Raw genomic sequence first — 26075 nt, 5'->3', positions numbered from 1 at the left:
TAAGTATTTTGCTACTCTGACACATTACATTTTTTATTTATAATACATTTGTATTATATCCAAATGTGCAAGCACCATATTTCTCTTATTCAATTTATATTTTTCATAATGTACTTTTTTACAGAAGCTCCTAAGAAAAAAGAGGAAGATAGTGATGATGACAGCAGCAGCGAAGAAGAGGAAGAAGAAAAACCTGCTAAGGTTGTAAAGAAAGCACCAGCTAAATCTAATGGTGAGAAAAGCTATTAATATAAAGGACCATTGTCTGTCCCACTAAAACTTGAAAAATACACAAACCCCTAAAGTTAATTTTTATATAATCTATAACACTGGATAGATATCTTGAATTCATATTCATTCGTTGTCGGTCAAATGGCTATTTATATCATAATGTTAATCTAAGTAAACATTCTTAATGTTAGGTGAACTCTCCCCCCCCCCTCATTATTTGTGTATTCATAGATAAGTGAGAGTAGCCCTACTATGATATAAAAATGAAATAAAATTTAATTCGCTATTAGAATTAAATGGTCAAATTAATAGAAAAATCTAGCTATTATGCCACCTGTAGAGACAAAATTTCTAAAATAAAACCCCCTGTGGACTAAATCTGAAAAATGAATTAAGAAAAGTTTAAATTTGAAAATGACTAATAATAGTGATATAGTAAATTTATACTGAACTTTGTCCGGACCGAGCAAAAGTGGTTTAGTAGCATAGTAGTGAGATTTTATTCTATTACTTTTCAATTTGTGTCCCTCCCTAATAACTTGCACAGAATTCATTATCTTGTCGAAAGTACTGGTAGTTTAAAATCCTTTTGCATCAGAATTTTAGAACTGAAATTCTTTCTGTATGGAGACTGGATTGTTACTTGTTCATTTTAAAACTCAACCAAAATGGCATCTACTGTAATAAAGATGGAGATTGTGATCTCATTTTTACTCCTATCTATTGTAACGTTACCTGAGCCAAATGAGAAGAGGTGCTTAGTCTATCATTACTCCATGTTGTCGAGTAAATCTAAAGAGTGAATGCTGGCGAAAAACAATTTGCATGTAATATTTTGAAATAATTTCAGTTTCAGACTCTGGAGTCTGTTTGCTGTTTTCTTGAATAGCAGTTTTAAGATGAATTGTTATCGCCATAGCAAATGTATATAAAATTGCTACATGCGATGTAACATTTACAAATGCGTATAATGGACCAACTAAGCATACAGCAGCTCTCTTATACAAACTATACATTTAAAAAAAAATAGGGGATGGAAACATTTTGTTTTGTGAAAACTTAAGGCATGATCTTGAAGCAAATTGCTTTAATGACACCCGATTTTTTTTTTTTTTTTTTTTTTTTTTTTTTTTTTTTTTTTTTTTCCAAATGATAGCAAAGACAAAGAAAGAGGAAAGTAGTAGTGATGATGACAGTAGTGAAGAAGAGGAGGAAAAGCCTGCTCCTGCGCCCAAGAAGACAGCTAAAGGTAATCTTACAAACTTTTTAAATCTGAAAATATTGTCTGCCTTAAATCTATTCATAATTTTAAAATTTTAAGACCCATTTGAATGTAATGAAAGAAAAAAAATTGTAAAAGTTCATTATAAAAAGCAATAACATCACAAGCAATTAATCCCTGGTTCTCTATTGAAATCAAAAACAGTATAAAAAAAATACTGTATTAAAAAAACTTTGGAACACCTTAAAAAAAAAAAAAAAAAAAAAAAATTCTCAAATGCATTTCATGAGCAAATCAATTACCTTAATCTTTAGAATTTAGAATCCTTTGTTCTGTCGATGAACTTGTAGCACTTGTGCTCCCTTGATCTACATACTCCAGATAAGCAGCAAAATCCCACCCTTCCATGGTTTGGATTCCTATATGCCAGAAACCTTTATACTCCAATAGTTTTTTTTTTTTTTTTTCAGTTGGGTTGCTAGACTTTTAAAATTTCTTCAGTTATATTTTGACTGCAGTAGTTAAAATATGTGAACAATCGTGCTGTAATTTACTATCCTAAATAGCCCCTTATACCCCGGTGGCAATGTCTTGTTTGGATTGAAAAAGAGTGAAAAAAGTTTTTCTGACTTTATAAATCTTGCGTTTCTGAATTTTTGAGATGAGTATTTGGATTCTTCAGATTACTTTTCTCATCGAGTGTTTTCATAATTTCTCAGTCGATGTAACCTCTGACCCTCTTCAGATGTACCTTGTGGAACTTGGGAATCTTTCCGTTGAACTTTAAAATCTGCATGGAATTTCAAAACCAGTTGGACAAGATATAACTAAAGGATGGATGTGAAATCTACTGAAACATGAAAATGACACTGCAAATGAGAGCAGTAGTTTGAAGAATCTGTATTTAGAAAGTCAGTAACCTTATAAAGCACTATAACTGATTATAGTTGTATACCAATTTTGATAAGTTACCCCCCCCCCCCCCCCCCCCCCCCGCTCTCCTTCCAAAAATAAATCACAGCTGTTGCCTGTATCAAATTTCTGTCTGCAATATTTGAAGAAAAAAATCCTAAAATATTTTACATTATAATCAAATGTATGCTAACCAAAAATATTTTCCACCTCTGCAGCTGCCAAAAAAGAAAGTAGTAGTGATGAAGATAGCAGCAGTGAAGAAGCAGAAGAAAAACCTAAAGCTAAAACTGCAGCGAAAAAAGATAGCGACAGTTCAAGTGAAGATGAAGGTAATTTGTAGCTTTTTTTTTTTTTTTTTTTTTTTTACTTCTAATGACTAAACTAAAACACCTACAAAACTTTGCCAGTAATAAGTCCCTTCATACTAATACCAAATTAGACAAGAGTTTGTGAATCCAGCATCCCCAAATGGGGGTGATGGCTCTGGATGGGTGAAGAATTGAGAGCTTTGAACGATAAACCCTCCCAGTCCAAAATGGAGAAATAATGCCTTAAAGGAAATACTAGTTAGGCCTTAAAAAAAAAACGGTGACTTGATAGAAATCTTGTGTCTAGTCTACAAAATTGAAACAATATGGATGACGTGCAAAACTTTTTGGAGATTTAATAGCCAAGATAGATTTTTATAAGATTATCCAATATTTTTGCTAGAACAATACATGAATCCCAATTTTATCTTAGACATTTACCAGGAAGTAATTTTTCCTACTTATACATTTCCAAAGATTTAATAACTGGTACCTAATGGCATAGTTTGACAGTTTTTTTAATATTATTTTTTTTATTTTTTTTTTTTTTTTAGCATGACTGTTCAGTTGATTTGCCCCAAAATTGTATGCATCATTTAAACTTTTAATTTTGTTGTAGATGAGGAAGAAGAATCTCCTAAAGTGAATGGTAATGCAACCAAGAAAACTGAAAGTAAGTATCAATGGAGTTAAACTGAGTTGTGTTCTTGCATCATCTTAGAAATTTGTGCATTTAATGTTTAATTAGTGGCAATGTAAAATCTAATCTATGTGCATACTACTATAGTACTTCATGTAAAACTCTAAAATTGAGAAACTAAACATAATCGGAACATATGTATACACACATGTTTGTATGTGGAGCTTTGAGTATTTTATTAAAAATAAACTTATAAAAAAATTAAAATTCCTAGGATACTAAGTTCAATGTAGTGAAGATTTGGTCCTTGCGTAACCACTAGAAAATTTGAGTACACAGGGGATCCAAGATAACGGAAAAGAAACTTGAACTTTAATTGTTAAATAGAACAATGATCATCGGTTGTTGTCCCCCGATATATCGGAGAGGGACTTACGTTTTCAGTGGCATCCGTCTGTGTATCCATTAGTCCAGATGATTGCCAGATCCATTAGTTTTTCCTGAAATTTTGCCACAAATTCTATTTCATTAAATAGATGTGCACAGTAAAAAAAAAAAAAATTTTTTTTTTTTTTTTTTTTTGTCCCCCAGTCAAAATGGCCAAAAATTACGTTTTTTTATCCATCCATTAGATTTTTCTGAAACTTGGCCAAAATGTAGATCATTATTCTTAATATAAATCCAGTATGGCAAAATTCTGGTTTGTGCCCATGGGAACTTTCAGTGCTAAAAATGCCCCTTTTTTGCGGCTCTTTTTTCATCTCCTCAAATATACATGTGTTAAGGCCTGAAACTGCACCGTTACCCATTTACACCAGTATTTGGTGTCCTCAGGGGCTCAAAAGATGTAAAAAAAAATGACGCTTTTTGTCCCATCCATTAGATTTTCCTGAAACTTGGACAAAATGTGGAGACTATTGTTAATATAAATTCAGTATGGGTGACTGGCAAAATTCTGGTTCGCATCCCTCTGGGACTTTTAGGGCTAAAAACAAAACCTTTTTTTTTTTTTTTTTTTTTCATATTGCTCAAAAACTTTGTCAGTGGTTTTCCATGGTGCTGATATCAAATATATGTCTTAAGGCATGTTCACTGGGATTTGACGTTCCCAAGAGCCCAAAAAGGGTCACAAAATTCCCTCAAATTGCAAAAAATGGCACTTTACTCCATAACTTTTGCCCCTTCCATTAGATATTTTTTTTTTTTTTTTTTTTTTCTGAAACTTGGCGAAAATGTGAAGGCAACACACTTACATTCATCATTTCTTCAGTATTTTTTTTGGGGGGGGGGGGCATCTTGCATGAAACGCCAAAGGGGGACCATGCACATGCAACTTGTTTTGTAGACTTATAAACATGTGTCACAAGCAAAAAGACCCGACATTAAAGAACTTATTGTTGATTTTGTGATGGGCACATTCAAAATGAATGTTTAGCGTGCAATTGAAGCATGATGCTTGACTTAGCATTTGAAATTTTTATTAAAGCCATTTTATATAAAAAGTTGAGGCATGTGAAACTTCCTGCAGGTGCACTGTGATGCGTTCCTAACTAGAGCAGGTAATCAATTGATTTGATAAAAAGAACAGGTGATTTCACCCATTTTTCAAAAAAAAAAATATGAAACATTCGTTGATCAGACATCAGGTTGTTTTCATCGCTTAGTTTGCTACTTAGAGCCTTGATTTAAAATAAACATTTGATTCTTTTGTAATTTCAATACAAATTTGTGAAAACAAATGTAAAAATATTAAAGATTGATTTGCTAGACTCAAAGCAATCATTAAATTATAAAAAGGTTCATAAAATGTTCGAATTCAAATTAACTTTGCAACTGATAATCGCATAAACAGATATTGCATAGTGAAATTTCAAGTAGGCCACTTTCATAGTGTACTGCGATATGAGCTGAACTTGTTTAAGATATATTTTCATAAATTACTGCATGAAATGAACAATAGAAATCTATAGAATTGACGAACTTGTGCCATAAAATATTAAAATTTTAAATGTAGGAAAAATAATTACTAATTTTTTTTTTTTTTTTTTTTTTTTTTTTTTTTTTTTTTTTTTTTTTTTTTTACAGAAAAATCTGACAAAGGTACAACTGGTAAGTTTAATACTTTTCAATTTATAAAATAAAAATATTTTGTAATCTATAAACAAACAAAACTTTGCAATTCAATTTTTTTCAGAATTTCGTAGTATCAACACTAGCATCCCTCAGGGTTCCCTCCTGCGGCCCAACTCTTCCTGATCTTCAATGAATTCTAAATGACATTCTTAGATCATTTGTAGACATTTATGCAGACAACACTGCCATTTATGGCAACACTTCAAAGGCCAACAATGACCAAGATATTTGACTCTCTTCTGACCTTTAGCAAGTGGTGCAATAGTGGAAAAAGGTGGCTGATTAATTTAAATGCTTCTAAAACCAAGCTTCTCTCCAATGCCCCAAGTGAAATGAATGGCTCGTTTTAGGGAAGTACAATGTTTTGATGACTTTTGGGGTTGACCATGATTCCTGATCTTAAGTAGAACACATTAAATGGAACATACATCAAGTCCATTGCCATGGTTGCTATAAAAATGGATTATTCTACTGCTCCAGTAAATTAACTTATTTTTATTTTGGACTATTCTCATCTTTTAATCGTTTTCATCTTTATTGTTTTTTTTTTTTTTTTTTTTTTTTTCACAATGTTTCGGCCAACTATTCCTCTGGCCTTCGTCAGGTGGTAACCGCGACGGATAGGAACTTCGAATCTCCTAACTGCATTCTCATGGTAAGACGACAACTACAGATGGCAGTGATTGCTAAAAATGCAGTTAGGAGATTCGAAGTTCCTATCCGTCGCAGTTACCACCTGATGAAGGCCAAAGGAATAGTTGGCCGAAACGTGAAAAACAACCAATAAAGATGAAAACAATTAATAAAAGATGAGAATAATAGTCCGAAATAAATTAATAAATATATATATATATATTAATATATATTAATATATATATATATATATATATATAATGCTCATCTAAAAAAATGAATTCCAGTTAAGGAATAATATATGCTCCAGTAAATATCTCGCTGTTGATGCAATCCTCTACCTGTATGAGTTAAATATGCCCTAGGAGGGAATGCTGTTGTTGCATCTGGGCAGAAGCTGCTCGGGACACCTTTTCCTGCCTTGACAGTTCAAAACCGGCTTGGAAATCGAATAGGTGATTCCCTTTTCTCTTTCCCACAGAAAAAAGATTGTGAGCCCATCTATGCTGTCATTATTTTCATGGCAAGTGCTTGTTTGAACTTCAATCTATGGTTCTCTTTTGCTGAACTTATGCAAAACACCCCACTCTTTTAGCTACAATAATTATCAACAATTTCCCCCCACTCTTCATGTGCCTAAACCTAAACGCAGATCTCAGGAATAAAGCTCCCTCCTTAGAACTATCAGCCTATGGAACTGTTCTTCAGGTTTACTTTCCAGCTGACTACAACATGGTCATCTTCAAGTCTGTGTACAAGTTACTGTTGAACCATCCCATTAAATAAGTTATACTAAATTTCCATCCCTAATAATTACTATGCTGTTGTCCTGATTACTGCTGTTCTCTTGATAACCCTTATTCTTGAGGGGCTTTTGGATCTTGATAAGTGGTGACTCCCTTGTATAATAGAAAAAAAGTACTTTTATTTTTAATTAAAACATAATTTAAAAAAACTTTCTCCTTTTAGAACAAGTGACAGTTATGTGCCGCAATCTTCCTTTTGATAGCGACTCTGAAAGCGTAGAAAAACTCATGAAAAAGAAAGGCATCGAATGTCTGGATATCCGTAAACGTTATAATAAAAGGTAAATATAAAATTAAATTATTTTCATCAAATAGGCATTGTTAAATTTTTTTTCTTTTTCTTTCTCTGCACACATGTCACTGATAACTTAATTTTGTTCAATTTATCTAGTTGAAAAACAAAATTAAAAACTGTTCTTTTTTGATAGTTTGTCGAAATGTGAAACTTTTTATCTTTTTCCAGGTTTGCTCATATTGATTTAAAAAATCCTGAAGATTTAGACAAAGTTTTGGCAATGACAGACATGGTATTTAAAGGAGAGACTCTTAGTTTTGAAAAATCTCTACCACTTGGAGCAGTAATGCCGCAGAGAGGTTAGTATCTTTATTTTTATTTTTTTCAATCCCAATAAATTTTTAAAATGTTTTTATCAAATTTAAGTTCTGCATTTAATTAGTCATCCTAATCGGTCAAAATGTTGACCGAAAATAAAAATTTCTAAATTTAAAGTTTAAATTTATTACAAAATAAACTAAATTGTTATAGACTAATTGTAATATTTATAAACTTAGTTTCCAAAACTTTGATATATTAGCAGGCTGCCTGGCATTGCCCAGTCGTGAACTAAGCTTAAATATGATTTTAATTTATGTAAAATTTGTATTGTATAACCAAAACTAATTCTACCTAATATATATAGTAGTGCATACCACACCGGTCATAGCCATTTGTAAAATATGCGTAATATTTCAATTTATGCAGGTTTTTTATCATAGCCAATTTTATCCTGTAAAGGTAAATTGATGTTTTTTTTTTTTCTAAAGATAAAAAAATCCTTTTTTGTTGGATACCAGATAAATAAATCTACGATACTGAATCCCTCACTTTTTTAATAGTATTTGATACAAAATATCAATTAAATTTGTCAAATCCAAATTTTGTATATATTAATCAAATTGTGAACAAACAAAAACGGACAGAAATACAAATTTATATATATATATATATATATATATATATATATTCCCTCTTACACAAGTGATCTGAGTGTCAGCACAGAAATTATTAAAATAAACAATAACTTTAGTCAGTTGCGATTATTTTTGGCAAATTCTTAGACTGAAACTTATTCAACCCTGCATGCCACTTTTTAAAAATTTTTAATCTTTGTAAAATAAATAAATTAAATAAACAAGTTTATTTTTATTATTATTGAAATACTTTTTTAATTTGAATTTCGATTTTGTAACACAATAGCAATATAACACTAGAAAATCTTTTAAAAAGTAGAATAAATCCCTGAAAACTGGAGCAATGTTTCCAATCCCATGTGCCTCTTTTGGGAACAAGTTTTCCCCACATTTAAAACATTAGTGACTAACTGCTCTCTTGGGTAGGCATTTAAATAACTATTTTAATTTCAATTTCTTTTTTCTTTAAATAATATTGCATAAAGTTCTGTTTTATGATAACGTGACTCATTTCTCAAAAAAAAAAAGAAGTTCAATGCTGCATATCCAACTTGCAAAGGGTTTTTATTACAAAAGTTGTGGGGAGGTTGAAAATAAGACAATGCCTTTCGGAATTACCATCTCAACCTCCCCGATGTTAAAAAAACACTTTTTGGAATAAAAACCCTTAACTTCCCCATTTTAAGAATAAAATAAACACCCTTTCAAGGTTGAACAAACGGTGCACATTGACAAAAAAAAGCAAAGGAAATCATTTTTAAAGTTCTCAGATTTTTTAAAATTTATATTATCGACTACTGCTAGTTTCTTTTTTTTTTTTTTTTTTTTTTTTTTTTTTTTTTTTTTTAAGTAAAACGGTTCAACAAAATCGTAAATAAACCGAACACAAATTAAAATTTGAAATCTCTCAACACAAATATTAGGTTGGTGCAAAAATATTTTTGACTTTAAGTTGGATGTCAAAACATTTGTTTTTCACCAACCTATTAGTTGTATTTCTATTTTGTTTACTTTAAGAGAGAATATGAAAAGCTTTATTTTTTGCAAATATCTTAAGGTCTGAAACTAAAGATATTCATCAAAAATAACTTTGACTGAAACTTGAGTAAATTTGTTTTATTGTCTATTTTGATAAAGATTTTTTTTTTTCCCCCCAACTAACAAACGGAGTATAAATCACCTGTCAAATTTCCTTTGACTGACTTAACGATTGAGGCAATCTTAGTGTCCCAAATAATTGTCTCGGGTTTTAATGATTTAATGAGACATACATAAAATTGTTTAATTTTTAGTCATGCATAATTAGTAAAACCAAGGCACGACTAATCTAACTTTTTTTTTTACAAAGATTTTTAACGAAAAAAAAAAGTAGCACACAGATTTGGAAAAATACTTTAAAAAATTTTTGTGAAGACTTATATGAATCTAAAAATATAATTGCCAAAAATAACCGATTTGAGTAAATTCATTTTGTTTATTTTAATAAAACAGATTTTTGCACTGACCAACTCAGTATCAAATTCGTGTAAAAGTTGCTTCAATACTAAAACAGCAGTAGGAGCAAGTACATAATTAGTTACAATTTTAGTAAACCCTTTAGTACATTCTTAGCCTTCAGGACAAGATCAAAGTGTAGTATCTGTTCCGGCAGATACTGCAAGCAAAGACCATATGTGGGGGCAACTCCACATATAAGACCTTGGTCAATGTAGGGGCAACCCTTCATACCAATTGTCACTATCCAGCTCCCCTACTCCCCTGGGAGTTGGCCCCCATTTCCCCTTCACTCCTCACATTAAAAATCGGCCTTGTGCCTAATTTGCTCGGTGGGGGAGCAAATAAATACCATCTGTTCTTCAGATGCTGCACTTCTATTGTTCTCTTCCGGTGGAGGAGAAATCCTTCACGACTGAGATAATTATTTTTGTACCTTTTCTCCACGTTAAAAAACGACCCTGGTGTCTAACTCTGTCCCGTGGGGAGGCATAGTAAATAGGTACAATTTTAGTAAACCCCCCATGAACAATCAGAACCCAGCACAACTGAATATCCGATTTGGCTGCTGATTCAAGCAACGTATAACGTTTCTATATGACAAACAGCAGGAGCAGTCAGTCGTACAATGTTTGGGAATAATTTGGTCGTACATATTTAGTAAAACCGTTTAATATTTGCTAGCTAAAAATTAAATCCAAAGCGTGCTACATGTCTAAATACCATTTATATATCAAATTTCAACTGTAGACCAAATATTGATCAGTTTAGAAATTTGAAAAGTTTGAAAACATTAAGTGTCAGGAAAATAAAATCATTTATGTCCTTTTGTTCAAAATTTTCAAATTTCTATTTAAAATAAGTGTCTTCAAATAGTGTGCAACTATTTTCTTATTTCATATTCCTGTTCGAAACTGGGGCGAACGCACATGTCAAAAATGTACAGCTCATACTTTTAAATTTCTTCTCCAGGACTTTCTCTATAACAAAATGAAGAAAAAAAAAAAACAATGTACTGACTAACTACCCTGATGAGGCTATTTTTAGGAAAATATTGGACTTACAACAACAAAAGGACAAAAATTTTATCATTTTCCAAATTTTCAAATTTCTAATTTAAAATAAGTGTCTTCAAATAGTGTGCAACTATTTTCTTATTGAGCAGTTTAGTTTTTGCATACACACCAATCATATATCCATATATATACACACTCTCTAGCAGATTGCCCAGCATTGCTCTGTCGTAAGATACTTAAATATTTTAATCATGCAGATTACGTATTTATTATTAGACAATTCTTTATTAAACCTAATATATAGTAGTGAGATCCAAATTAAAAATATATATGACTTGGGGTACCATTGGCTAGAATCAAAACCAAAACGTGCACCTGTCTACCCTCATTCCTTAGCCTCGGTATATAGAAGTTAATTTTAAAATAGAAAAAGTAGGTTTTTAATATCAATGTCAACAAGAAAAAAACTTCACTATAGGTATGCATACAGATAAGGATTTAAGAATTTGTTTGTTTTCAAACTTTTAAAGGTCATCATTCAAACAAGTTACTGACATGTTTCTGAAGAAATGAAATGCATTGTTGTGTATTTAATTTAGCAATTAAAATTTAATAAAATTTGGTAGTGTAGAGGCAAAAAACCCACTGGATTTTAAACGGTGAAATATACACATTGAAATCTAATTAAAAAACAAAAACAAATGCAGAAATCTTTCATATATGTATTTGTCGTGGAACGGAAATATATTCTAAAAATCCTGTAAATTGATTTTTTTTTTTTTTTTTTTTTTTTACTAAGAAAAATCAGTTGAGGGAACAAGAACAATCTCTTGATTCACCATATTATAGTGAGACAACTCTATACAGATTTTAAAATCTACCTTATCACTACAAATAATATAAAATTTTCTCTTTGATCTATTTATGATTTTTGGAATCTGACGTTTTCAATTTTTTTTTAATCAGATTGAATTCTGGATTAAAATTTTTCAAGACTTATCCTATTTCTTTTTACATTCAAGCAACAAACGAAGACACTACTTCCATGTATGTGAAGAACCTCCCTTATTCAGCATCCGAAGATGAAATCAGACAGAAACTTACAGAAATGTTTGATAATGTAGAGGCTGTAAGAATTCCAATGGGCCCTGGAGGCAATCCTAAAGGGTAACTTTTTTTATGCTCTTTTGGTATTAACATTGAAAAAATTGGATGACCCACTAATGATTAATGTAGATTCTAATCTTTGACAAACATTTGATTTCGTTGGATCCATAGTCACATGAGGAAACCGAAAATAACTAACACAGCATCAAAATTATGCAAAAGAGCCCCACCTCAATATGTAGGCTTGTTTTGGAGCAATACTACAACTCAAGAGAATCGTAACTGTTAGAACTCCCAACACCACAATTCGTACCAATTCTTAACTATACTTCACAACAACTCAATGTCTTTGACTTTGTCAAAAACTTAACCTCTGCCCTCCAATTTTTCCTTATAGCTGCTACTCCCCTGTACAATTTAATCCTCATGTATATAAATCCATTTATGAATAAATATTTTTTCCCTCCCTGCTATGTATAGAGTATCTTCTATTCTATTACAATAAAAACTATCTATAGGAAGCCACGGAAGGCTTGTTTGAATAAAGAGGTGGCAGACATACCTCTAAGAGCAAATGTTAAAATTCTTTAAAACTTTTTGGATGACCTTTGCTTTTAATCAGTAAAGGGAAGATTTATGAATGCAATTTGTCATTGCCAGCTAATTTCTAATTCGCAGAGATTGCAATAAAATGTCCAATGCCGTCTGCTGGGTTAGGATTGTTTTAGTTGGAGATTTGTACTGGTCATTGCTTTCCAAGATTTATCCAAAATTTACTATTTCATATCCCTTCGCAAAATTGTTTTTGTTTTACTTACTTTCTTTATTTGTATTAACAGTGAAAAATAGAAAATTGGATAACCCACTCATACTTTTATAGGTTAACATTTTTCAACACTACACTTTGTTGGATCCGAAGTCACTTAGTGACACTACAGAAATTAGATTGACAGCTTAAAAAAACAAAACAAAACCCAAACATTTACACTTCAATTTGTGAGAATTTGAGGTTTCTCCTGATAATAAAACCCAAGAGAATGGTAACTGGCTATAGAAAATCAGGTGGTGTTCTCCATTCTTATGTGAGCAGATGAACCCGCTGATATACATTTTGTCCCATGGGGAACCACTTTATGCCCTTATGTGACAAGGACTCATTAGCACCATTAGCGACTTTTTTTTTTTTTTTTAAAGATGGGGCTTTAAACCCAATAAAGGGTGAAAAGAGTTTAAAGCAGAACAGTTGACTTGGTCTGTAGAAAATAGTGTCAGATAAAAACTTCACATTTGATATAAAAATCTGATTACTAAACTTCTGCTTTATTTAAAAATCAAATTGGCATAAAAAAGTGTAAAGGTTTGTACATTTTCCAAAAAATATTTTAGAACAAAAACATTTCATTCCGTTTACATTTTTTTCATACTAAAAACAAATTTAATACCGAAACAATTTGTGCAAAAAATAACTTAATTTTTTTAAGATAGAAATGTGTACAAAACTTATGGCCAATTTGCTTGCTTATTTTTAACATAAGTTCAGTTTAATAAGCAGAACAGTTTTATATCTATGCAAATTTATATATATAGTAGATATATAATCTATTAAATATTACAAATTTCCATTAACTCTTAAAAAAAAAAAAAAAAAAAGTTATGCCACAATAAAATCTTTTCTTCAAAAATATTGGTAATCGAGTTCAATCATTGAAAAATTCAAACTAATAGTCAGCAACGAAGCAAGATCGTGGTTTCATATTTGTTTTTTATTTTGTCATTTAATGATTCTATAGGACCATAGTTAGAATTGGTTTGAATGGTAGCAAGTAAGGGTCATTCCTAAAGCCCCCCCAGATTGGAACCTGAGCATATGATGTAATCAGTTTCTCCTGGTTTGAGGATGGTTGAAATTTTTTTTTCCTCGTTATAATTTGGTCTTTATTTATTTGCAGATTTGCCTATGTCCAATTCGCAGAATCTTCATCTGTTAAAGAAAACATTGATAAACATCAGGGAGTCGAATATGATGGACGTGCTCTTTTCCTTGACTTTTCTGGGTCAACACCCAAGAGGCAAAGCTATGGTGGTGGTGGTGGTGGTGGTAGGTAGTCAAATGTTATTTTATTTATAAAAAAATTAGAATTTTTGATATAAGATAAATATTATTTAAATTTTACAACTTTTTCCATATATAATGGATGTATCGATTGTTTTCCTAGATGTAAATCCAATGAAACTTGATTATTAAAGAGTGCTCAATGCAAGACAGCTGTTATATAGTCTATTATATAAACTTTATTGGTTACATATGTGCATACATGTTTCAGTGGAATCCCAATTCAAGGATTACACTTTATCAGACCAAAAAAGAATTGAGTCAAACTTTTATTTTATAAAATATTTGGGTGTGGTTTATGCTCTGAAAGAAAGTTTGGTGTATACTTTGAATGTGAGCAATAGGAGTTTTGGAGGTGTGGTGAAGGTTGGGGAGGTGTTGGTATTTTAACTTTACGGTTGTTTATTGGTCTAAGTTTTCGCTTTCCTAACTACACCACCTACGCACCCAGGGCAATGCCGGGTGCTTCCACTATAAGGCAAAGTGTATGTGTGTCTGCCAAAAACTTCTCAGCTGCATCGAATTGGGTTGAGACAAAACGTTTATAACAAGAGGGTCGGAAAATTTTTCCTTTTTAAACGACTTTGACGAATATGCATGTGTCACCAATTCTTTGAATTGGTTTAAATATAATAAAAACTAATGTTATTTTGCTGACAGTCATGGGGCAGTGGTTAACAAGGTCGGGTTGTTACCTTTTACTTTTCACGTTTGAACCCACGTAATGTTTTTTATTATACATTCAAACAGGATTTCGAGGCTTATGTAATGTAATTGTTTATTTTTTAAACTAAATTATTTTCAAGTTCGCTTAAATTGGTTTTCTCTCCACTCAGACTGTCTAATATTTTTCTGGTGGTTACTCAATATCCTTACTACACCATCTCTCGACATCTGGGCAAGGCCAGGTACCTCTGCTAGTACCAACATAAAGGATAACGATAGAACTAACAAAGCCGCATTAAGATTGACTCCAACCAAAGATCCCCATACCAATTTAAAACAAACTATTAATGTTAGAAATACATGGAAAGAGTCGTGGAACTCCTGTACAAAAAACTATCAAAACGAACCCAACAAAGGAATGACCAAGAAGGAAATTATAACATACCTCTATCACACACTTAACCTACTCAAAAAAGAAGCCTCACTTTGCACACCCTACCAAGAGCCATACAGCCAATCGTATACTGGAGCAAACCGACTAAATTTGTAAAATGAAAAAACTGTAAAGGACATAGTCACTCGTGTAGATCCAACTACTCTCCTCAAATATCTGAAGATAAGATTACTCAACAAAATTTAAAAAGAAAGTTCCTCTACAGTGAGTGCAATAAGTATCCATCATATAAAGCAAAAAGTTGGATTTTTTTTTAAACATGAAAATAGCAAGTGTTATTCAAATGTATTTTTGTATGATAAATACAAATTTCGTATCAAATCTTATCTAATTACACATTTGCCGGCTACAGCTGAAATCTTTCAGAATCATTTTTTCCAAACCCAGGGAAGAAAACATCTCCAACATTTCAAGGAGATAATTTTAATGTCTCCATTTCTGAGATATGCCATCTGTTTTGTGTAACAAAACTAAGAATGACACGCTGCGGTTGGTTCTATATCACTAGCTAGATCTTTACATTTCTCTGCACTCTGCACTCCATCTCATCTGGTCAAACACCTCTTCACTACTGTCACACTTACAGACAATTCTCATACAAATTTTTGGAGCCTTAAACCTGTTTTAGAAGTATACAATCTTATCACTTGTGTGTGTATAATGTATGCCACTTTGTGAGTTTGTTCCTTATAGACTCCTAAATGACTGAACAGATTTTCTTCAAAATTTACAGAACTTTAGTGTATAAGTTTGGGGGATGATCTTAAGTTTTGTCTCGGAATAACCCCGATAATTATGCCTAGGTCCGACGAATTCTCACGAATGAAACGCGGAATATTCTGTGTAGCTTAATTGCCATATTTTCATAACATACTACCTAGCTCTACTTGTGTATTGAGCACTGAAGTAAATACTGAAAAATTTACACATAAAATTATATCTTCGTATATTAATTTGTGATTAAATGAAGTTATATATATATATATATACACACACACACTGTTTTAATTTAATTTTTTTTTTTTTTTTTTCTTATTTAGAAGCTGAAAAGGGTAATGTGTTATTTGTCCGGAACTTATCCTATGACTCGACTGAAGATAGTCTTAAAGAAGTTTTTACAGATGCTACACAAATTAGATTGCCAAGACATACTGATACTGGAAATCCGAAAGGGTAATAAGTTCTTTTTTCATAATTGAATTCGAATCAAATGAACCTGCAATTTTATGTGAGATCGTATTGGTTTAAGCATTCTAACTTTTTCATTTTCGTTCCTTCAGATTTGCTTTTGTTGAATTTGAGTCGACTTCAAAAGCTGAAGAAAGCCTGAATAAATTTAATCAAACTGAAGTTGATGGTCGATTTGTCTACATTAGTTATTCTAATCCTAACGGTGGAGGAGGCCGTGATGGACGTTCAGGTGGTGGTAGATTTGGTATGTCATGGTTTTGATTATTTAATAAATGCTCTTCGGGCATATCTGTTTGAAAAATAAAAACGTGCGTTCTTTTCCAGAGTTCCCTCTATATTAAAACAAAGAAAAATCTGTATAATGTATGTACCAATGATGAGATGGAAATATATTTAAAAAAAAATATCTAAATTTTGAAATTATTAATTTCAAATAAGAATATCAAACTTCAGAGTGGCTGTCTTGTCTGTCATTTGTGAAAACACAAATCTAAAATGTAAAGGGAGATAACTAAATAAAAAAAAAAAATCCCTGTTGTAATGCATACAAATTCTCATTAATTGCTTAAAAATGATTTTCTTCATAAAAATTACAAATTGATCAAGTAGTTTTATTATGTTTTGTCATGGGTGCATGCATAAATTTTTATTCATTTGAAATTTTGGACCAGTCAAAATATATTATGATTATCAATCTTTCCTAACGATGACAGGATAACTGTAAAAATGTGATTTAAAGTTTTAGAATTTTAAATGTTGAATTTGGTCTCTGGATATTTGTTTCAGATGACTGGTAAACTGTTTTGATGCTTTAAATTTAATTTGAATTTAAAGTGCATTTTCACCAACTTACATATGCTTAGTTAACCTCCTTTCCTAACACTTCGCAAGTCTTTCTGTAGTTTATCTTTTAAATCTGTCACAAAGTTCTTGAAATTTCAAGATTTAAGATTTCACCATCCAGGAAATATAATCCAAGGCCTCAAATTGAAAGAAAACCATGAAAGATCAACAAAAACTTCTGGCCCGCTAACTTAATATTAATGTAAAATATTTTATTTTTTATAAAGTGTATATGAAAGTCTGAAATTCCACTAAATTTGCTGCAATAAAATCTCTGCAGTTTTTTTTAACATTCGACTTATTTAAAAAAATAAACAAACAAAAAAAAACTTACTTTACATAAATATTTAAAACCCATTTCTTTTCCTTTTAAACAGGTGGCCGTGGTGGTGGAGGCCGAGGTGGTGGAGGCCGAGGTGGTGGTTTTGGGCGTGGTGGTCGTGGAGGCCGTGGAGGTCGGGGTGGTTTTGGCGATAGAAACCGAAACAGTTTTGGAGGAGGTGGTTTTGGAGGTAAGTTTAGAGAATTCCCCATCATCCATTTTTTTGTGCATCTGCATCTTTTATTTCTAAACAAGCATAAACTTACCATACTGCATCCATCATTAGTTTTAAATATATAATTTGCATTAAATATAAATTTTGTAATTTTAAAAACATTTTAATTCTCTCCCTTGACAATTAATAAATATTTTAAAGGTTTAGTTATTCCTGCCTCTACCTGTATTAATGATTCTGTTCTAAATTCCAATACAAGGACATTCTTCTTTAATTTCTAAAATATATTTACATATATTTTAGGATTACTGTAAAAACTTGTGTAATTTTTTGCGAGTTTAAAAGTACTGGGGATGGGGGTAATCCAAAGATTTTATGGTTATGAAAAAAGTTTTGTAACTTGAAAAAGAAAAATTCAAAGAATCGTTATTATTGGAAGTAAGATTTAAAATTTTTCTTAGTTAAAATCATAACTCCAAAGTTATTAAAACTATACAAATAGTTTCTCTGCTTTTTATAGTATTTCCAAAAACTGCAGTTTAATTTAAATAACGGTGGGTAATTTCATAGGTGTAATTAAGTTGGGGGGGGGGGGGGTTAATAGAGTATTTAAAACCACCATAGGCTATTTATGTAGATATATTTTTGATTATGGAAAAAAAAAAAAAAATTACTGCAATTAAATTTATAAATGAATTAAATTTAAAACCAGGTTATCCATTCAATGTTTAAAAGTAAACTTTATTGTCAGGAACTAAATTTTTTTTTTTCATTTTAATTTTTCAGGTGCCGGGAAGAAAAAGACATTTGATGACAGTGACTAAAAAAAAATGAAAACAAACAAAACAACAAAAATGTAATTTTAAAACCTCACATGAATTTATTACAGCAACCGTTTCATCCACCTTTTTTGCGAATCAACATTTTTCTTATTCTCTTCTCCCACCATTTGAAAAGTTTAGTTAATCCTAATGTGTAAATAAGTCATGAAATTTAGTTAATATTTTAGACATTGCATTTTTATTTTTAAAAGTAACATTTATAAACTTGGTTCATTTGCTCTCTTGCAAAATACTGTAAAAAAAAAAAAAAAAAAAAAAAACAGGAATGTTGCAAGTTAGCCATAATCATCTATTTTAGTTCAAAAGGTTTTTGAAACGGTTGCCAGATGTACATAAAAGATCTGGAGAATCATTGCTGCATTTTGTAAAAGTGACTTGTAAAGTTTTCTGCTGCTGCAAATAAACGTTAAAAAACAAAAACTTTGGATATTTTTTTTTCTTTTTCATTTTAATGCATGTTTTGCTAGTGCATGTGACTTGGCAGAGGTTGGGAAATATTTCTGATTTAATCAGATCACTCGAAAGGATGCTGAGATCCACCCTTGTGAGAAGGCTGTCAAGAATTATCTGTATATAGAACATTTTAGAGGTTATCTAGGTGAATGTCTTGAGTATCCCACCTCTGGGTGTTTGAACAATGAACATTAACTAGAATCAGTCATTCATGTAGGAATATTCAATTTTCACAAAGGGCTTCTGATCTCCATCCAGTTTGGTATTTAAGGTGTTGTCTTTGATGCCTTGTTGAGCAATATCAAGCTATGTTTTCTGATTGCAGCCTGATCCATCAGCATGGTTATATTCAGTAAAGTTATACAACTGTGTACCTTAGATATCCATGCTTGTTTAGTTAATGCAGGTGACAAACTACATAACTACTACCAAGCATGTAAGGCATCCTATAAAGTAAATGTCAAGCAAGTACAGCTGAAGGAAGAACATAATTTATACTGGGACAGTAGCATAAAGTTGTCATGGAGCAAGCGGACATTTTAGCTGTTTTCATATGTAAAGTATTTCATTTCGACTTCCAGTTAATGGCGGATCATCAGGAGACTATAAGTGAAGAGGAAGACCCTGAAGTTGCTTGTAGACATGTATATAATCATGTTTACAGGCTTTTTTTTTCTCTCCACTTGTATTTCATTTTGTTCTCCGGATAATGTCTGATCATCAGAAAATACATACTATTTCAGGGCTTTTCTATGGCTTCTTTGTCCCCATTGCATTTAACTGAACTGTTCAGTACACTAAAAATTGGAATGCAATACAAATTCTGTATACATGACCGCATTTTTCCAACAATTGATCATATTTGCCAGTGAAAATTGATTTTGGGTTTTATCTCACCCACTGGCCTAATTGCTGGGACGTCCTTGGCACTGTCATTTGTGTCATGGCTGATGACTCGTATGCATTGCTGTTAAAACAGATGAGTAGCACATCTCCTTTTGTTCTGGCGAATGTTTATTCCTTTTTGGAAATTAAATTTGTCCACAGATGCATGCAAATTCTGTTTGTTACGTGTATGTTGTTCTATGTTGGATTGTTTTTATAATTTCTTTATCAATCATCCTCCCTCTTTTCAGTGGATATTGTGAAAGTATTTTTCTATAATTTTGTGTGTAAAATCTTTTATTAATTCTAGATTGCCAGCCTGATAAGTTCGTTTGGTTTTTCCCAATGTCTATCTTTCAATATGTCAGCCATTCAGTCTCTTCTTGAAAGTTGCTGCTGCCAACCACCTGATGTTGCATGGTCATTATGTTGGAGGCTTTGATGGCCCATGTCTTGCTGCCATGCAAGAAAGGCGACAGCACGAACACAGGCCCAAAAAACTGCTTAACTAAATACAGTCCACCATTTGGATCCTCTATGCTCAGTCGCTGTTTTCTAAAATTCAAGTTTAGAAGTATATCCTGTACAACATGCAGACTATTATTCTCTTTGTTAGTTGTTTCATGTTTCGGCCAACTATTCCTCTGGCCTTCGAATATGTAGAAAGTAACTTATTGCGACTTTGATAACATCTATTTGTTATATTTTGGTTTCTAACATCTTTTCCGAATCTGTATAGTACAACAAACCCAAAGTTTATTATGAAGTTCCTATCCGTCGCGGTTATCACCAGACGAAGGCCAGAGGAATAGTTGGCCGAAACGTGAAACAACTAATAAAGATGAGAATAATAGTCCGCAATAAATAAAATAAATACTCATCTCAATAATGAATTCCAATTAAAATAATATAAAAATTATATCTTTATAAAGTTAATGTTTTTTTTTTGGGGGGGGGGTTGCTGAAAGTTATTTCCGCGTTTACTTGGCTGTAAAATTTGACCTTCGGGTGTCTCTTGTCCAACTCAGGGATCTGTATAGAATTTTGAATGGAACCCCTTTTTTACACAAGGGAAGCATGCTGTTATGTCTGCCATGAATAGATAGAAATTTGCAATTATTAGTATCACCTGTGTGGAGGATGGCACCATGTAATGCAGAATCCAGAATTTTTGACACCTTACGGTCAAAAGGCTACATTAGCTGAAATAAAAATAACACAACGGGAATGGTAGCCTAAATTATCTTTATCTCTGTTAAAAAAAATCAATATTTAAAATTGATAATGACCCCCCCCCCCCATTGTATATATCAGTCATTTGGCTTTTAAATATTCTTTTAGAATTAATGATTTTTACAGCAAATATTAAGTCGTATTGTTAAAAACCTATTTCACTGAAAAAAAAAAAATCTAACTTTGCCATTCTTATAAGGTAAGCTATTTTATATTAGGATTTTAAAAAAAATTGAATGTACTTATCTTGAAAATTTACAATGTGTTCTGGAATGTGATATTTTTAAATATAAAACAAGGGAACTAAATGTTGGAATGAATTTGCTATTCATTTTCTTTTTTGTTCTACATATTTGAAAATGTCACCAAAAACTTTTTTTTTTTTTTTTTAACAAAGCAGTGCCGAGAATGGCTTGGAGTTAATCCAATTCATAACTTGGCATACCTACCATCACTTGAATGTTTATTACTGTATACACAATGCAGCATGTTTAGTGGGATTCATATTCATAGATGCATGCTAGGAGTGGCAGACCTCAAAATGGAATTTCTCCAAATGAGACCAGTTCATGTTAAATCCTTGAAAAAGTCATGTCCTTCCCAGATAAATTGATATTCATACCAGATGCTAGACTTCATTGTTCAGTAAACTTTTTTCCATTAATAAAATATAAAAATGAAATTTCTGGTTTGTCTTAAACTAGAAAACTACGGGCCCATTTTTCTTAACATTTTAGCTAATTCAAGCTTGTTTTTATATACGTTAACCAGAAAAATATTTTAAAAAATTTTTCGAAATTGTTTGTCATCGGCAAAAGACATACGCATTATACAGCAGCAAACACTGGCATAAGAGTTCGTTTGGCTGAATTCCAAACGCCGAAGAAGCGAAATTTATCGCTTCATCATTGGTACAATTCTTCTTTCAAAAGATTAATGGCCTGACATACACAAGTTGAACCCCAAATGCCACAAATGTTGAACGTGGATTTTGCTGTACTGTTTTTTTTTTTTTTTTTTTTTTTTTTTTTTTTTTTTTTTTTTCAAAGAATCTTTGGTACATAAGCATTTTGGAAACATGCTGAAATAATGCCATATTTTTTTTTTTTTTTTCAGCCATTCTTACCATGTAGAGGGGAGGGTGTTTTTGTAACTATTGTGCTTTTAACTAACAATTTATCATAAAAAAAAAAAAAAAAAAAAAAATCGTGAAAGTTGAATTAAACATGGACGGCATGTTCAACATTGTAGCCGGAGCCTATTTGGCAATAGGGTCCGATTCGTATACGTCAGTCGATTAATGTTTTTTTTTTTCTTTTTATATACAGAATTGTTATGTAAGAAAATAGGAATGCTTTTTCTTTTATTGAAACCGTTGTACTCCTTGAGTATTGACTTCCATGGGGGCTCAGTATATTTAATAGAAAAGGCTAATGCATGCACACGTAACATTTTTTTTTTTATTTATCTACTTATGTTGGCTCAACTTTTTTTCTAATATTAAAAAAAGTAACTAAACCATTTATTGATAATTTCCCACTTTTACAAACATTTTAAATTTACATGCGCGGATAACTTTTCAGTAAATATTTACATTTAGGTCCACCTCCATAATTTTCTTTAAAATGATGACTTTATTGGTTTTCAGAAAATCTCAATGCGATAAATAAATCTACTTACCTGCAACTGACATTGACCCCCACCCCGTTTTTAATAGTATTTGACAACGGATATCAGTTAAATTTGGCAAATACCCCCTCAATGGTGTTTAATCCGAAAGCCGTTCTTAATATTTGTGGAGATGGACCTAATGTAAAAAAAAAAAAAAAAAAAAAAAAAAAAGCTAAAGCATTTACTGATAATTTCTCACTTTTACAAATATTTTTAATTTATATTCGCAGATGAACAACATTGTTGAATGGTGCGAAAACGGTGCTTTTGTAATAAACTTAGTTTGTTTTTATTATACACATATTCAAAAAAGATGTTAAATCAATATATCAAAGGCAAGATAAGTTACTTTTCTACCTAACTGGATAAGATTTTTTTCTTTGGATTAACTTTTCATGAATATTAAAAACAACGCAAATAAAAAAAAAAAAAAGTTACGTGTGCATCAGCGACTACTAAATAAATATGCTGGCCACTATGAAACTCAACGCCCAAGGAGTACCAAAACCGTAAATTTTTAGATTAAATACAGAAGTTTCTACCAAAACTTAGCCATTCTGTTTTCAACTAACAATTTATTAAAAACAAAAAGGTAAATTTTTACATTAGGTCCACCTCCAATTTTTTTTACATGGGTAGGTTGGGGGCTTATTCCGAAAGCTGTTCTTAACCTGGGGACGTAGGTTAGGGGTATTCTGAAAGCCATTCTTAACATGTTTATTCATGGCCGCCAGTGAATTATAGTGCATAGTAAAGGTCTTTTCTCTCAAACTACTTGCCTCTGCAAATTTTAAATGAGATTTTCTTATTCAGCATAGTTGAAAACCTTTAAAAGTAGTCATTTTAAAAATTGTGGAGGTTGACCTAATGTAAAAAAAAAAAAAAAAAAAAAAAAAAAAAAAAATGAAACTTAACTTGGAAAAACTATTTTAAAACAGTATAAAAATAGAAAAATACCCCCTTCAGGTTTGTACTTGACAACTCTTTCCAATCTTTGTCCAACAAAGACAAATATATAACATGTTTTCAAAGGCAAGATAAATTACTTTTCTACCTAACCGGATAATTTTTAGTGTTTTTTATTCAATGTAAAAGGTTTATTTGGCTCAAAGTGATTTGAAAATTACAAATGGTGGCACTGTGTTAAACACGTTAAGTTTGGGATAATGAGTTAAAACTGAAAAAACTATACAAAATATTAAAAAACCCCACTGAATATGCCATGGTAACATATATAGTTCCTAAACTTAACATGTTCAACACTGTCTGCTGCCATTTGTATTTCTCAAATATCCCGATAAACACTGTATGTTTTCGAACCGAGTAAACATTTTACATTAAATAAAAACACTAAAATCTTATCCAGTTAGGTAGAAAAGTAACTTATCTTGCCTTTGATAACATTTATTTGTTATATTTTTCGACAACTTTTTGAATCTGTTTAGTAATACAAACCTTTTATTTAACGTAATATTTAGTCGGTTCAAAAGTGTTTATCGGTGTATTTGAAAAATACAAATGGTGGCAGACACTTTATGTTATGTTTGAATTAAAACTAAAAATCTATACAAAATACTGTCAGAAACCCACCGAATGTGTCTGTGTCATGGTAACATATATTCGGTGGCTTTGACACTTTTGTAAAGTTTTTAACTTATTTTCCCAAACTTAACGTATTCAGTCTTTCTCAAGCCGATTAAACATTTTACATTAAATATAAATAAAAACACTAAAAAAATCATCCAGTTAGAAACATAAGTTACCATACCTTTGCTTTCATTTGTTTTGGGACAACTTTTTTGAATCTGTATAGTAACCCCCCCCCCCCCTCGCCCTGCAAATACTAATTAAAAACACATTTTTGAATACAAAAAAAAAAAAAAAACTTAGCGTTTCAACATTTGGCTTAATCCACTGATTGCTGGTCGAGCCCAAGCCATGATTGACGAAAACTCCTGAGGATTCGAGTCAAATTCTGCAAGAGTACCATTTTTTTTTACTTTTTAGAGTGGATTGCTGTACTAAGAATTTAAGAAACATTCTCTTTTTATTAGATTTTTTCCATTACACCAAATTGAGCCACAGCAACGAATGGCAGGGTACAGCTAGTACTTAAAATAAATTTTGCTTTTAGAATGAATTTGATTAAAAAAAAAAAAAAAGTAGCTTTCTGGTGTGGTTAATGAAACAAAACACTGAAAAACTTTTCCAAATATTTATTGTAGCAGTTTCTTTGGCAAAAAAAAAAATTACTAAATTAACATTTGTCTTTTTCACTTTAAAATTAAAAATGGACCTAACTTGAACTAAATTCTTTAATATCTGACTATCAAGGTTTAGTTATAGATGACACATTACTTCATCTCTGCTGAACATTAGCTCATGTTAATATCAAATTGGGGATTAAATTTACCTGTAAACTCTTCCTGCATATGTAATCACAAAGTAAAATTTTTTTTAAAGTAATCTAATGGTATATTTTTGTATTTAGCGTATTATTTGGTTCAATTAACTAATTTTAAGGTAATGTTTTAATCTCTAAAAGTACTAGATGTTAATAGTTTTCAAGATAAAAGCATGAAATGAATGTCTTTATGCGGCAGTTTAACTGCATTTGAGGGTCAAGTATTAAAAAAAAAAAAATGACTTTCTCCATTTAAGAAAAAAAAAAAAAAAAATGACTTTCTCCATTTAAGAAATGAAAAAAAAATCAGCCATTTTAATTTTGGAAATAAAGGATTAGAAATTGTTGCTTATCCTATTCCAGCAGACAAAAAAATTGGTACTTATTTTATTAGATGTTTTAATTGAAAAATAGTTAAGTGAAATATTTGGTTGAATTATTTTAAGATTTTTTAACCTGTCTTTAAATGTCTCAATTAAAACTACAGTAATTGGAACTTGTCTTGACTATCCATGGCTTTTTAATAATTTTGTAAGTATTTTCATATTCTTAAAGAGGAAAATTAATGCTTTATATACTACTATTGTTTAAAATTGAGTTAATGTTTACTTTTATACCTGACATATTATTTTCCTTTGTCATTTGTTGACAATACTTTTGCTATTTTTACTTGAACAAATCTCATCAATTAGCTTTTAAAGCTAAATTTTCATTTTGTAAGTATCCTTATAAATTTGCAAATCTGTATTATGTCAAACATTTTATGTGGAAACTTGAATAGCAGAAATAAATAATCTAGGCATTGAATGGAAAACCCTGTGTTATGCTGTCAGCCCATGACTCCATATTTTGATTTTAAAGTCATTTTAAGATCATTAACCAGGTGAAAAAACGTAAAACCAGTTTCTGATTTTTGGCTGACTATTCTAAAGCACACAAGTAATGTTTGAAATTTTTCAGTCAAATAATTTGGCTGAAATTGCTTATCCAAGTTTGACCACTATACAAAAATTCAATCATTGAATAAATCGTTGAAACAGATTTGAAATGATAATTATAAATATGGTCAGAAAGTTCTTAGATTAAGTGTGAACAACAAAAAAAGAATTAAGAATAAGAGGCAGGGA

General features: G+C 31.1%; 1 protein-coding gene across 4 annotated transcripts in view; it reads left to right on the top strand.

Moving 5' to 3' along the window:
• LOC145293036 (uncharacterized) overlaps positions 1 to 18722 on the top strand; it is a 42188-nt gene extending 23466 nt beyond the window's left edge. For 2 of the 4 annotated variants that reach the window (XM_080139337.1, XM_080139333.1), the window contains 13 exons: positions 125 to 232; positions 1388 to 1480; positions 2584 to 2697; positions 3296 to 3349; positions 5402 to 5425; positions 7052 to 7169; positions 7352 to 7482; positions 11612 to 11756; positions 13646 to 13794; positions 15970 to 16102; positions 16210 to 16364; positions 17341 to 17475; positions 18247 to 18722. In XM_080139337.1, coding sequence (XP_079995463.1) covers positions 125 to 232; positions 1388 to 1480; positions 2584 to 2697; positions 3296 to 3349; positions 5402 to 5425; positions 7052 to 7169; positions 7352 to 7482; positions 11612 to 11756; positions 13646 to 13794; positions 15970 to 16102; positions 16210 to 16364; positions 17341 to 17475; positions 18247 to 18284 — 1397 coding nt within the window. In that variant the 3' untranslated portion in view covers positions 18285 to 18722. The remainder of the gene's footprint in view (positions 1 to 124; positions 233 to 1387; positions 1481 to 2583; positions 2698 to 3295; positions 3350 to 5401; positions 5426 to 7051; positions 7170 to 7351; positions 7483 to 11611; positions 11757 to 13645; positions 13795 to 15969; positions 16103 to 16209; positions 16365 to 17340; positions 17476 to 18246) is intronic. The other 2 variants (XM_080139335.1, XM_080139334.1) reach the window with 2 other exon arrangements.
• The last annotated feature ends 7353 nt before the right edge of the window (positions 18723 to 26075 follow it).

This window comes from Euprymna scolopes, chromosome 14 (genome assembly GCF_053919585.1).
Source record: "Euprymna scolopes isolate OS-2025 chromosome 14, ASM5391958v1, whole genome shotgun sequence".
NCBI lineage: Eukaryota > Metazoa > Mollusca > Cephalopoda > Sepiida > Sepiolidae > Euprymna > Euprymna scolopes.
This window is presented reverse-complemented; position numbering and strand designations above follow the sequence as displayed.